The 14,525-nt window shown below is 42.2% G+C and overlaps 1 protein-coding gene across 1 annotated transcript in view; it reads left to right on the top strand.

The window, feature by feature from the left end:
• Positions 1-14,525, top strand: part of LOC115203295 (TOX high mobility group box family member 3) — a 64,764-nt gene that overhangs the window by 28,801 nt on the left and 21,438 nt on the right. Inside the window, exon 2 of the mRNA XM_029767857.1 lies at positions 10,221-10,274. Coding sequence (XP_029623717.1) covers positions 10,221-10,274 — 54 coding nt within the window. The remainder of the gene's footprint in view (positions 1-10,220; positions 10,275-14,525) is intronic.

Genomic DNA, 14,525 nt, shown 5'->3' with positions numbered 1-14,525 from the left:
TTGCACAACATGAGCTCATGGGCTCTCATGAAGTGTTTGATTAGATTTTTGAACCATTTACATTGATGTCAGAGTGATTAGAGGGACAATAGAGTGCTGAGTACGAGGCAGTTAGCAAGTTTGGTAAGCTACTAATGACCATCAGCAGCATCAGAGCTTGGAGAAGCCTAATTACCATGACTAAATGGTCACGTGGAATTTGACTGCCTTCATGACTTGTGACCGCTGGTGTGGCAGTCACCACAACAGCCCTAGTATCGACTACAGTGTTGAGGCTTTGGTGTGCATCTATCACAGATCCAGTGAATTTCTGATATACTTTGTGAATTTGTTTTGACTGTAATGGAAGTAGCTTTGTGTCATCATAATTCCAAATGTAGTTGATTGATACTGCCTATGTCACGTCCTGACCAGTAAAAGGGGTTGTTTGTCATTGTAGTTTGGTCAGGGCGTGGCAGGGGGTGTTTGTTTTGTGTGTTTTGGTGTTTTTGGTTTAGGTTCTATGTTTTCTTTTTCTATGTTTAAATCTAGTTTTCTATTTCTATGTTGGGTTTTTGGTAGATCCTCTAATTAGAGGGAGCTGGTTGTTGTTGTCTCTAATTGGAGGCCATATTTAGTTGAGGTTTGTTTCACTTGTGTTTTGTGGGTGGTTATTTCCTGTATAGTCTGTGCACCTTATGGGACTGTTTCGTCGTTTGTTTCTTTTGTTTAAGTGTTATTTCTAATAAATTAAGAAGATGAGCACTTTACCCGCTGCGCCTTGGTCCAATCCTGTGTTTGTGTTTACTTGATAGCTACCTACACAAATAGCTAGCTAGAACAAAGTGTTAATAAGATTGACAGCCTATTTATCCACAGATTGCATATTCCTGAAACAGATCAAGCATTGTTTGAGTTGTAGGGAACATTTTTGCACAACAGTGAATATGTGACACAGGAGTAATAACAAGAAAAATTTAGCCTTTAGCACTGGCCGTCATACGGAACCAAACCACAACTCTCCTCGGCCCAGTGTTTGTTATGTTTGCTCTGCAGAGAACACGACAAAAGATGTCTGCGTCACTAACCTCAGACTTTTACTTACAGTCTCTCTCTCTCTCAACACTACCAAAACAAGCTGAGAAGAAACTTGAAAGCAAAGCACATTATAAAATCACTCAATCTCATTTCCTTTATTTTCTTAATTGACCACTTCAGTTCGTTTCCAAGTGTAGCCCATGTTTCTTAAGCCAGCAACAAGGAAGCAGTAATGTTCTTAGTTATGCCATGTACTGTACCTGGGAGGCTCTACTTAGGTTAACTCCCGTCCCAAATAGTCACATCTACATTAGGTGCTCTCACATTTCAGAGAGAGCACCCTTGGGACTGTATATCTTTCATATACATTAACGTGAGCTTACACAAAATCTTTATGCTCATGAAGTCTCTCTGAGGGGACCTGCACCTGAGACCTGAAACTCAGTTTTATTAATACACTCAACTCCACCGAGGCTGCTTCCCAAATGGGACCCTATTCCCTACATAGTGCACTACTTTTGACCAGGGCCCATAGGGCTCCCATAGGGCTCTGGTCAAATGTACTGCTATATAGATAATAGAGTAATATTGGGGACGCAAGACATCAAACACTGGTAGAGTATAAGTGAACAGTGAACAGGTGGTCTTTTATAGCCATGTTGATTTCCCAGCATGGGGTTAAACAATTCCATCGGGTCTGGTCCAGATTTATTAAAGCAAACAGGGCAGACTGACGACACAATGGGCATGTCCCAAATAGCAACCTATTTCCTAAATAGTGCACTACTTTTGACCAGAGACCCATGGAATAGTGTTCCATTTGGGATGCATCCAATGCAGGGCCAGAGAAGGAGAGAGTGGACAGGCTGTTAAAGAGAGAGACAATCAGACACAAACTGAATAAAACTGTCATCTGTTAGATCCAGACTTCTGATAACACCAAGCCTTTGTCTCTCAGACCTGTTGATAACACCAAGCCTTTGTCTCTCAGACCTGTTGATAACACCAAGCCTTTGTCTCTCAGACCTGTTGATAACACCAAGCCTTTGTCTCTCAGACCTGTTGATAACACCAAGCCTTTGTCTCTCAGACCTGTTGATAACACCAAGCCTTTGTCTCTCAGACCTGTTCTTCTGCTCCATTCTAATCTAGTGAGGGGTGAGAGAGAGGCTTGAATGGTATACCGTATATACTGTACCGTATAACGGGGTATTTGGAAATAGCCATGGGATCGTTTTTCAATACCGTCAATACCATTGAAACTAGGTATTTGAAGTTTTTTTTTATACATTTTAATATTTGTATCTACTTTTTAAGTAAATATCTACAGTCAATTTGTGCAATACGTTAGGAGATTAAGAAAATCACATTCTTTATTTCACCTGTCACATATTTTTCAGTATAGTTCCCAGTCATGTGGTGATTGTTTACAAGCACACAACTACGAGAGACTGGAGCCTTGTGAGTCACTCACTGTTGTCCAGCATGCGCCAGGTGATCTAGTTACAGCATGGAATTCACAACTAAATCTTTGCCAGCAAGATATCTAATAACTATTAAGTTAACCGTCTAAAATGTTCTAATTGCTCTGTAGTTGTGCTTTTGATTTGCTAATTTAGTAGCTAGTTAACTATCTAGCTAAGTGGTTAGCTTATTCCAAAATCAAGCTAAGATTGGTAACAGCAGAGAATCCCTTGCTGGAGCCTTGTTGTCTATTATTTGTTTTGTGCGTGCAACACACTGTGTAGCATTTCTTTTGTATAACTTTATGAGCTGGGATGTCTGTCCTGTAAATAATTTAGGTCAGAGACTGTATAAAATGTTCACAATAAGCTTGTTAGCATTTAGTTAGCATTCTCTATGGGATGTTACATGTACTTGTTAGCATTTCTAACCTTTGTATTACAGAGGCTCAGTGGGATTTTGTTCACTGCCGGTATTACTGAATATTCCGGGATGGCACATGGTCGGTATGAAGGTAAGAAAATCTGGATACCGCCCAAGACTAGTGCGAGAGAGAGAAAGTAAGAGCAGGAGAGAGAGAGAGTGTAAGGGACAGAGAGAGAGGTAGAGAGAATAAGAGAGAGAGGGAAAGATGGGAGACAGACAGAGAGAAATTCACTTTAATGTTACTTCTTGTGTAGTCCTGGACCAACAGTCAGTTAGTTCTGATGGGAGGGAACAGTTTGTGCTGTGCTGTGGGAGTAATGATTTTAGCTTTAAACTGAATTACCGATCGATTCATCCTGCAGATCAGAACACAGCTTGCAAGCTGACTGTGTGGACACGCTGTGCACTAGAGTCGCTTTACAAATTGACTGCCAAGCACATAGTGAGGAATATATATATATATATCTTTATGTGTCAGCTTGGCACTGCATGTATGGAGGCATGCTGGGGGTGAATAGCCCCTGTAATCACAGGAGGGTCCAGCTGCAGACTGTTAACCTCTACGGGCCACGGGGGCAGTATTGAGAATTTTGAAAGAAATATGTGCCCATTTTTAACTGCCTCCTACACCAACTCAGAAGCTAGGATATGCATATTATTAACACATTCGGATAGAAAACACTCTGAATTTTCTAAAACAGTTTGAATGGTGTCTGTAAGTATAACAAAACTCATATTGCAGGCAAAAACCTGTGAAAAATAGATTTAAAAAAATGAGAATTTTGTGACTGTACTATTTAGTGTCATTGTTTTAAAGATACCACAGTGAGAAAGGATTCAGTTCGCAACTCCTACTGCTTCCACTAGATGTCAACGATCTTTAGAAAGTTGTTGGAAGCATCTGTCATGAATACAGACCGAATTAGAAAGCTTACAAGTTGACACGTCATCACTTCATTTTTTGCGCCTGCGCATGAATCTGAGAAGAGTGCCTTTGTCATTATCGTTTATTCTAGACACTTGATAGGTTGTGTGAAAATATTACTGATGTTTACTGATGTTTCACGTTAAAAATGGAACAAAAGATTAGTGCTAAACAACGTTTGACATGTTTAAACAAACGTAAATAGATTATTTACTAGGTTTTCTTTAGCTTTTCGACGTGACTTTACACTGCCCACCTCATTTTGTGGGAGCCTACTGAACGCTAACTATTTGGACATAAATTATGAACTTTGTCAAAAGAAACCACATTTGTTCTGGACCTGGGATCTCTGGCAGCGCCTTCTGATGGAGATAATCAAAGGTAAGGGGATATTTAGAATGTTATTATCGATATTAGATGATGCTAATGCTAACGGTATAGCTTAGCTTAGCTTAGCATATAGCTTATTGTTGTTAGCATAGTACCCAGTTTATGCAAAATGTGATTTCCCAGTAAAGTTATTTTGAGATCTGGCCATTCGGTAGCAATTACGAGATGATAATATATTATTCTTTGAATGACAATATTATAATTTACCAATGTTTTCGAATAGTAATTCCGTGATTTGTAATGCTGGATTCACTGGGTGCATTCGAGCCGAAAAAAATTCTGAATTTCACCGCGACTGTAAATGCTGTTTTTGGATATAAATATGAACTTGATGGAACTAAAAATGCATGTATTGTATAACATAATGTCCTATGAGTGTCATCTGATGCAGATTGTCAAAGGTAAGTGCATAATTCTAGCTAGTTTTCTGTCTGTTGATGCCCTTCTTTGAATTGGCTAAACATTACACGCAGCTATTGTCAATGTACTCTCCTCACATAACCTAACTTTATGCATTCTCCGTAATGCCTCTGAAAATCGGACAGCGTGGTTAGATTTAGGAGATATATCTTTCAAATGGAGGAAAATAGTTGATTATTTGATTTTTTGAAATGATTACTCTTGCAGTTTTGAATTCCCCGCCATGGTCACATGACAATGAATCCCAATACCGGGATAAGATCGGGATAAGATCCTCAACAGGTTAATGCTGAATTGGGTGGTAAATGAGCATGTATTTGGTGAGGAGGACCCAGGGAATCAGAGATTGGTGTTTACCCAAGCTGCAACTGGCCTGGTGGAGGTTGGGCAGAAAGGAAAGTGTTCCGTTTGTATTGCTAGTCTTGGTCTCCTCCCCTTCTGCTAAATGAAAGGGCCAAAGCTACAGTGGCTGTCATCTTAATGGAAATATTCAAATAAAAAAACTGAGCAAATTACTTGTGTTTATACTCTGGACTGAACTGGAGGCATAATGTAGTTGCAAGTTGACTGGTATTTTATCCTTCTTACAGAGAGATGACTGGACTGGAGATACATTAGCATAAGCATTGTGTCCCGGAGAACTCAGGCTATGCTGTGATTACTGAGCTCATCGGTGAACTGTAAAATTGCTTGTCAGCAGCTGATATGTTTCTGGCAAATGTCTGCTCTTGATTGAATTAGTTTTTGGTGTTTCTGTGAGGAGGAGGGAGGAGGAACACGGCCAAGATGCTTACCTGCTGTCAAGCAGGTACTGATACTGATGGCTTTGGATTGTATTGTGTAACCTAAATAGCCTATTTTCTGCTCATTCTGTGTCTCGTCCATCACAGAGTAGACATTGTTTTTTTTCTTCTCATTCTTCTCTGGATATTTGTGACATGGCCAATCAGTTATTGTGAGGTAATTTAATTTTGATTTATTCATGAGAGTCAACTTTGGAATTGAATGGTCTAAAGTGCAGATGAAACAGGAAGATTCTAGACCCTTTGTATTCAATTTAGTATGTAATTTTACACTCCAAGACTTAAGCGGAAAGAATTACTTGATTTATTCTTATAAAATTATGTTTTCGATGACTTTGCTCTCTGTTCATGCTCTTGTGAATCTGGACTGTATGGTGACCAAACCAGCACAACTGTCCAAGCTGACAATACCAAACTGTTATCTTATTTTATCTCCACATTTATGAGCAAAATCATATGACAGTTGGCCAACAGAGGCTCTAAAGGCACAATTGTGGGTCTAACTTGTCCTTCCCATGTTTACTGATATGATCCATTTGGTTCCTACCTCATACTGGGGGTTAGATGGGGTCATACTGGTGTAATATTGTGTTTTCCCTGGGGTTGAAATAATAGTGTTTGGTATAATAGCTGCCAACAGTTTATTTCCAATCTGACATATTTTCATACAAATATTATTGAACTATGGTTAGAAGATATTGAAATGACACTGGTATCAGTCATACAATGGCTTTACGAGGGTTATCAAATGTACCTGCTTGTGGAGAATATCAGTTTGTAAATATATATGCATACAGGAAAATGTGAAGTAAAAGATCCTAATACAAGTTACTGGGTGGAAAGCCTTGCCAAATAAAAACAAAGCAATGAACTACTATGGTATTTACAGTACATGGAGAAAGCAAATGCATCTCAGCAAATGAAGATGTAAAGATCTCCCCTCCTCCTCTTCCAGCTCTCACAAAAGCTCAGCATAGCGCTATAATGTGAGCGAAGACTGCCAATGGAAAAATATTGGGTATTCTTTCCCTCCTCAAAACACAGAGCGAAATATTAACTCATCTCTTCATCTGATTCACTGTGAGGAAAGCTTAATGCTTTTCTGTCTCTCACTGTGAGTGTTTTCCCAGACAGTACAGCCTTTACAGTCTTTTCACGGCAGGATCAAGATCATGTAAGCTCTTTAATTCTCTCTTCTCTGAAACATTTATTGAAGAAAGAAATTTGCTGCTGGTGCAGATAGAGAGGAAGTGGCTGGGAGTGAAAACACTAGGTAGATGGCCAGTCAGTCAGTGTGTTTGCTCTGTCGTTTAGCCGTTTCTGTCTCTCACACTGTCGAGGCTCATGTTACACAGAGCTCGTTTGGCCATGGATCCACTCTGTTAATAAAAGCCTTCTATCCCAAGGCTATTTTAAAGCTCTACTCTACTGCTGCTTGTTCCCCTCTGCCAGATAGAGCCTTTAGGAGATAGAGAGAGATTGGGAGAGGGAAAGGGAGACATCACTTGTTTTTCCAAACATGCTGAGCTTGGAGCTTGGATGTGCAGGGCTGTCTAATGCTTAGTAACAGGTTTGCCTGGCCTGTTTCTGCTGTGCTCTTATGTTCCTACAGATTTTTCACCCCCAGTTCCCTGGTACCTGTAAGAACACCCCATGATAACATTTCTGTAACATTTACTCTGTCATGTTCGGGTGATAATACCCCAGACAATCTTAGTTCAACCAACGGCAGATTTCACTGCTGTCAAAAAGCTTCCCGTGTAACATAGCATGGTTTGGTTTTGTCCTAACGAGGACTGTAGCAGGCAGAGTTTGCTCATCCATCCTGCTCATCTCATCATTTTAATTACAGAGCGCTCATTGTCTGCTCTGACCCATTTTAGTGCAGGCTCTGCCGTCAGCTGCACAGTCCTTCCAATCACACTTAATTTAATCTGGCATTTGACTCAGGGCCGGCCGTGAAACATGAACATTAAACACCGGCGTTCCACCAAGATTAATTGGGAGCAACAATATAATAATAACAAGATCCGCTCGTGTTGCTACTTGCTGTCCACTGAGGATGTGGCCAAGCGACTGCCACGGTAGGGTAGAGCTCTTAATGGTCAAGATTGATACTGGTGGCTGGGGACCATTTCCAATGGTGTTGGTGAGAGACTAGGATGTGTCCCAAATGGCACCCTGTTCCTTTTATAGTGCACTGCTCTTGACCAGGGCCCATAGGGTTTTGATCAAAAGTAGTGCACTACATAGGGCATAGGGTGCCATTTGGGATACAGTATAGTTCTCAGAGGAGAGAACTGGGCCCTGGAACTGGAAGCACAATAAAACACACCTCATGGAAACGGGGCAGTGTCTTATTGCAGTGTTTTCTCTGAAGCTAATTTACTGGAACTCAGGCCAACATCAATTGTTGTTGTTTGTTTTCCTATTGTCTCACCTTAGAGCATGGTGTTTGTATTTACATGGATTTGTTTTCTGATATGTACATACAGTATTATTGAGGTATAAATTCACCATGTGTTGGGAGCACACATCACAGAGGCGGTAGTTTACAGATATAGGATCTTAATGTGACCTGTATTGTCGCAGCAAAATAATCCTGTGCAACAGGATTTTAATGTTTAGTCCATAATGTTGCTTGACAAGTGGTTAGGCTATTAGCTGGTCAAAATGAAGCTACATGAAAAGTGGAATACTGTCAATATGTTAGTGAGGGTTTTCAGTGAATTTATGTAGATCACGAAGCTCATCTGCCTTTTCTGCGGCACAGAAAAATATTCAGCAACAAAAGAGTGATCAAATTAAGATCCTACATCTGTATATTGCAAGTAGTAATTGCATTGGGAAACAGTTGGATGTTGATGACGTTAATGATTAACTAAACACTGACAACCAACCCACTCAAATCTGCCTGCATGCTCTGGGAAGACATAGCCTACCTCCGCATCAGTTCTTTCCATTAGACATCCCACAATAACAACAAAATGATGTATTCACCTCCTTAGATCCTTATGTTCCCTCTCCATTTTCCAGAATGTTCAGAGAGTTCTCTTGGTTCCAGAGCTATTGTTTGTTCACCCCCTAACGTTTCACTCACCAGTAAAAACCCAGGGGGGGTAGGAAGAGGTAGCACTGCACAAAACCCTCCTATCTCTCCCCACATCAACACAATGTTGTCTGTGTTTCAATAGAGAGGGATATCTCTGAGACTTCAATTTGTAATCTAAAAGAAGGGGACAGTGTAACACTTCACAGATAAGCCCAGGCTGCGTTGAGGTTAATTACTAGCCGAGTGCGGCTCAGAATGCCAGACGTGCGTGTGTGTGTGTGTGTGTGTGTGTGTGTGTGTCTGTGTGTGCTCCTCAGAATGCCTGATGTACCCTGGCCATGTCAGGTCGGAAAGTACAGAAGGGGGAAGGGAGGACCACTCCTTATTGACAGATGTTTCACAGTTGAGGTTATCTGCAACTCTCTGTGGCGTGTGTGTGTGTGTTTGAGTGCTCAGCTCAGATGCAGTTCAGTGGGACAGCTCCAGGTAAAGAGGTCTACAAACGGGTTGTGTTGAATGTATCAAACCACCTGCTTTGCCAACTGCTAGTGGGGCTTGTGGCTTCCCTTCTCATTGGTGCATTACGCTGTTAACATTGCTGCTGATTCTACACGCTCTCTCTCCAAGGCATAGGCTAATTAATGGATACCATTCACAGTTGATTAGCCGCAGTTCTTTTGGTAATTACATTCGCATACTAACCACTCACAAGAAAACAAGGGGAGAAAAAAACAAAGGAGTGGAAAATAAATTAATGCACTTCTCATCTCGCTCTGATCTTAATTTGTTTCCACTATTGTTTGGCTTCCGCTAAAGATAAGAAACCATTTTTTCTCTCCCTCTATATTTGAGTTGTTCCACATTCATAATGTTTCACTAGAATGACTTTGAAATAAATACACAAAATGAGATTATTCCAGTGCTTTGTGCAAATGGGGAAAGTGTCTCAGAGGGAGGACTCATGAAGACACAAACCTCTTCCCCTCTTCCTCCCTGCCCGGTGTACGTAGGCTGGGGTTTGTGGGGTTGGTGCTGCTGCTGTAGCTTGGTCACAGAGAGGTGCATTGTGCTCTAGGGCCCAGCTGCTAGTGCATAATTCTTCATTCTGTCTCCCATTGTTCCTACCTGTCAGCATGCTTGTGTCTCAGAAGAAAGGAAGTGGCTGCCATTTTGCTAAGAGGGCTGTGTGTGTGGGTTTAGGGGGCTCGTCATGAACGCAAAACACGGCACTGTTGCTATTTCTTAACTAAACTAAACGACACATTTTTTAATAGCTCATCTAGCTACACTTATCCCCTCCATTCATGCTTGCCTTTCCTCAATCCAAAAAAACACAACTGCTCCATGTCCTATTGGTACTCTCCCACCATCTTGTTCCTTGGCAGCATCCTCCTCCCTTGGGTTACTTGAAGTTAATAACCTGCCAGAACATCTTGATACTTTGCTTTGTGATGCAAACCCATGCTTAATTACCATCCCATAAGGCATGAATAGCCGGCCCAGATTTTCACTGCTTCTACGTGACAATAGAGCAATGTGGCAGAAATTACTCACCCAAGCAGAAACAACTAGGACTAAACTCAACACGTAAACGTGAAAAACGTAAACGCAAGTGACACTAATTGAATGGATCTGTGAAAGGAAATATCTATGTGACACTGATTTGACATAATCTTGGTACGAGGCCAGAGGTATAATGATGATCTGTTCTCTTCTCTTGCAGTTTGCCAACAACAACAACTACATGAACATGGCAGATGTCGCTGGTGGTGGTGATGTAAGTATCCCTTCTCCACTTTCCTCAACTATCCCTTCTCCACGTTCTGATCTCTTCTCCACGTTCTGATCTCTTCTCCACGTTCTGATCCCTTCTCCACGTTCTGATCCCTTCTCCACATTCTGATCCCTTCTCCACGTTCTGATCCCTTCTCCACGTTCTGATCCCTTCTCCACGTTCTGATCCCTTCTCCACGTTCTGATCCCTTCTCCACGTTCTGATCCCTTCTCCACGTTCTGATCCCTTCTCCACGTTCTGATCCCTTCTCCACGTTCTGATCCCTTCTCCACGTTCTGATCCCTTCTCCACGTTCTGATCCCTTCTCCACATTCTGATCCCTTCTCCACATTCTGATCCCTTCTGCACATTCTGATCCCTTCTCCACATTCTGATCCCTTCTCCACATTCTGATCCCTTCTCCACATTCTGATCCCTTCTCCACGTTCTGATCCCTTCTCCACGTTCTGATCCCTTCTCCACGTTCTGATCTCTTCTCCACGTTCTGATCCCTTCTCCACGTTCTGATCCACGTTCAGATCCCTTCTCCACGTTCAGATCCCTTCTCCACATTCTGATCCCTTCTCCACATTCTGATCCCTTCTCCACGTTCTGATCCCTTCTCCACGTTCTGATCATGTCAAGGCCAATAATGGAGATGTAGGGAAGTCAATGAATCAGATGAAGATGTCAAAGATAACTACTATTTTTTCCAGCAGTGGACTGGCATACAAGCTCGAGTAAGGCTTTGCTGTATTGCTGTTAAATTGCTTCATACTGAAGCAAGACCCTGCGTAGATAATTAGTAAGATTAGTCAAATTCAGTATAGGGCCCTCTCTTCTGAAAGCCTTGTGATGTCTCTAGGTGAGCCAAGGTGAGGTGTCAGAAAGTTAGGGATGTAAACACCTGTTTTCCCTTGTGTTCCAAGACATGATCAAGGAGCCTGAGGAGAAACACGTGCCATCACTAACAAGACCACTCTCTGTCTTGCCTGGCAGTTCCAATGCCTTGAATGTCATGTGGCATGACTTTAGAAGTGTCTGAATGATCTGTGTATGTTACGGTAAGGACACATAGAGTAGGTTTGGGACTACTTCTGCTAAGCTGCCGAACTCACATTTCATGTCCCTCTGTGCGTTGGTGACTGAGGATTCAACAGTGTGCTAAATATACCAGTGTAGTTGACCTCCACCCTTTCTTCTGCCCTGTCATTAGGGATAAGTGCACCAAAAATACCCATCATCCATTCACAGTAGTTCAAAACAGGGCAATCTCATACTGTTTAGTGTACCATGGTGCTGTCTAAAGAGAGACTGATCTAGCCTGCTCTCAACCATGTACCAAGCAACCACAGTATTGCCATAGAGAAGAAGAAAACAGATTCCTTTGTAATGTTACACATCACATCTCTCTCCATGGTTGAGAAAGCTATAGTTTCTTAACTCATTACCTCAATGGTGATGCTACTCAGTCAAGCAGTTACAGTACAGCAGGGACTGCACAGACTGACCCAACTACAAAGCCTTAATAGAGTCTTATAGGGAGATGTTCCATTTGCCAACACATTTTCTCAAACTAGGTGCATCCATCCTCCATGTCCAGGGGCTGCTGAGGCCAAAGAAATATAATTACTAGAACCGGCATCCTCATGCAACTCAATGTGCCATGGTCAAAGGGGCTTTTTTTAACCCAATCTAGTAACTCTACTTCTATGGCTGAGGCCCTCTGTGGTGAGGCGAGTCGAGGCCACGCCATCACAAGCTGTTTAGAGAGCATTCAGCCCAAGCTGTGAAAGCCCAGTGTGGCTGGACTGGCTGGGTGGGGGCTGGTGGGCGGGTGGTAGGGGGAGGGAAGGAGAGTTAATAGAATAGCCAAGCAGCTCATTTGCATTTTATCAAAAGGAACAACTGTTTCCAGTGTTACGGCACAGATGGCATTGTACTTCAGCCCACTTTTTGTGTGTGTGTGCGTGCGTATGTGCATGTAAAGAGAGAAAGATTAAAACAATTCTGAGTGTAACCACAGGCAGAGCACAGATTATTTATGTTTTCTAATGAAAAAAGGATTGGAGTGTGTGAAGTATTGTTTCTTGTAACCTGAACTGAGGAAAAATGTAAGTGACTTTCCACTCTGAGTTGTGTAATTTCACACTAAAATGAGATTTCTCTCTACTGTAACACCGTATTAATCAAGTTAATGTGACAGGCCTTGGCTCTGGGTGCACTGGAAGGGAAGGCTTCTGTACCAGCACCAGCCAAAATGGATCTGGCTCCATGATGAATGAGTGACTTTGACAGCAGCTAAATATATACAACTGCGTTCTGCATAGACAATTGAGGCTAACGGTAATTGTAAAAAAAAAAGTAACATCCTGTTCTCTTGCAACTCTTGTATAATACGGAACACTGGGTCATCTCTACAGAAACACTACTGGCTATTTACTCACTGGTATACTCAAACTCAGAGAACATCTTTAAATAAGCCAACATGCTTATTCAAATAGATAAAACAATATTAGATACTTAGATGACTAGTGTATCAAAATCAACCAAAACGTCATATGCAACAGATAAAATAACATTGAATATATAGATGGCTGGTGTATCAAAATCAACCAAAACATCATATGCAAAAGATAAAATAACATTGGATATGTAGATGGCTGGTGTGTTATTACCTTCTGCACTTACAGAATGAGATAAGATGACCTTGGTGTGCTCCTGTTAAAACACCCATCCTAACAGGGAGGAATGACTGCTCTCCTTAGAGAGTATGATACTGTACACCGGGATTCAATTCCACTCAACGGTGGGTATCACTTCTCCCTTCCAATCAAATTAGACAGGAGTAATGATCTATGTAGAAATGGATTTGAGATGGTTACAAATTTGAAATGTTGATTGCGGGCCCACCGTGATGTTATCATTTGAGTAGCTTTATGCTCCGCTGCCTCGCTAGATATTGGAAACTGGAGTCTCAATCCTGGCTCTATTGATCCCAGGGCCTATTATATTCAGTAATTGCATGGCTCTGCCTTTAACAAGTCTTGGTTATTGCATCAGTGAATTGGATTACAGAAGTTTATTGAAAGGCTGGAGATATTGCCTCAAAAGCTTTTTCTTGCTGCTGTCTTCGATATTGGGAGTGAGAACACCATACATGTTCTAGATAGAAGGAATATGAGATAGTGGAGACCTTGATGGTTCACATAAACACATCAGATCAGAAGCATCTCATGCTTTTCCTGAACATTTCCATAATCCTTGCCTGTTAGCTCCAATAGTCAACACTTTTGCAGTGAGCCAATGTGTTTGTCATAAATCTAATGGCCTTTTCACCATGCACGTAATGCTTCCTGTGTATTAACAACACACAATATCATACAGCACTGGGGCTCTGTGGCTGCTTGGGAGATTCCCTATACATCTGCCCAGACATGCTGGATTGATCTGGTCTGGCCTCAGCTCCCTCTTACAAGCCCTGCTCTGCCCCCTATGCAATCGGACCCTCCGCCTGCCCATGGAACGACCCGTCACACATGCAGGCACACATAACACACACACACACACACACACACACACACACACACACACACACACACACACACACACACACACACACACACACACAGTGACCGACATGGACACACACACAAACATGAAGCCAGCATCTGGTTTGCTTGGCACTTGGCTGTGCTGAGCTTTCATAACAATTTAAATGGATAACCAGGCTGCTGATGTGAAGGAAGTGGATTGTGCATCTCTTAATCTGAGATCAGAGCCCTTCTAAGCTGCTCCTGGTGCAGAATTAGCCAGGCTTTATGTGAAGTGACACCAGGCAGTAATGCTGCAACGCTGTAACAGTGTGTTACTATCTGGGCTCCACCAGCCACCCATCCAGCCAGGCAGGCAGGCAGGCAGACAAGCACTCCTAGTCTGGCACCTCTCCCCTGAGTAAGAGAGGCCTGCCCTGCACTGACAGCTGACACACTCCCTCTGTACCCCAGACGAGCCTTAGCTAACTTCATGTCTCAATTTTCAGCTCCCAACTCGTGCAGATGTTAATTTGGATCATCATTATGGACGGGAGATGAGGAACACAACCAGAGTCTTTGATAGCGATCTCACTTCCTCTCTCCCTCCCTTCCTTCCCTCCCTCCCTCCATTACACTATTTATCAGAAACTAGGAAAAGAACATTCCTCTATTCCTGCCCTCCAGGGGCAGATCTGTTTATCTTCAAGGTCACAGTCAC

Source organism: Salmo trutta, chromosome 12, assembly GCF_901001165.1.
Source record: "Salmo trutta chromosome 12, fSalTru1.1, whole genome shotgun sequence".
Classification (NCBI taxonomy): Eukaryota; Metazoa; Chordata; class Actinopteri; order Salmoniformes; family Salmonidae; genus Salmo; species Salmo trutta.
Note: the sequence above shows the minus strand (reverse complement) of the source record. Positions and strands in the feature narration are given on the sequence as shown.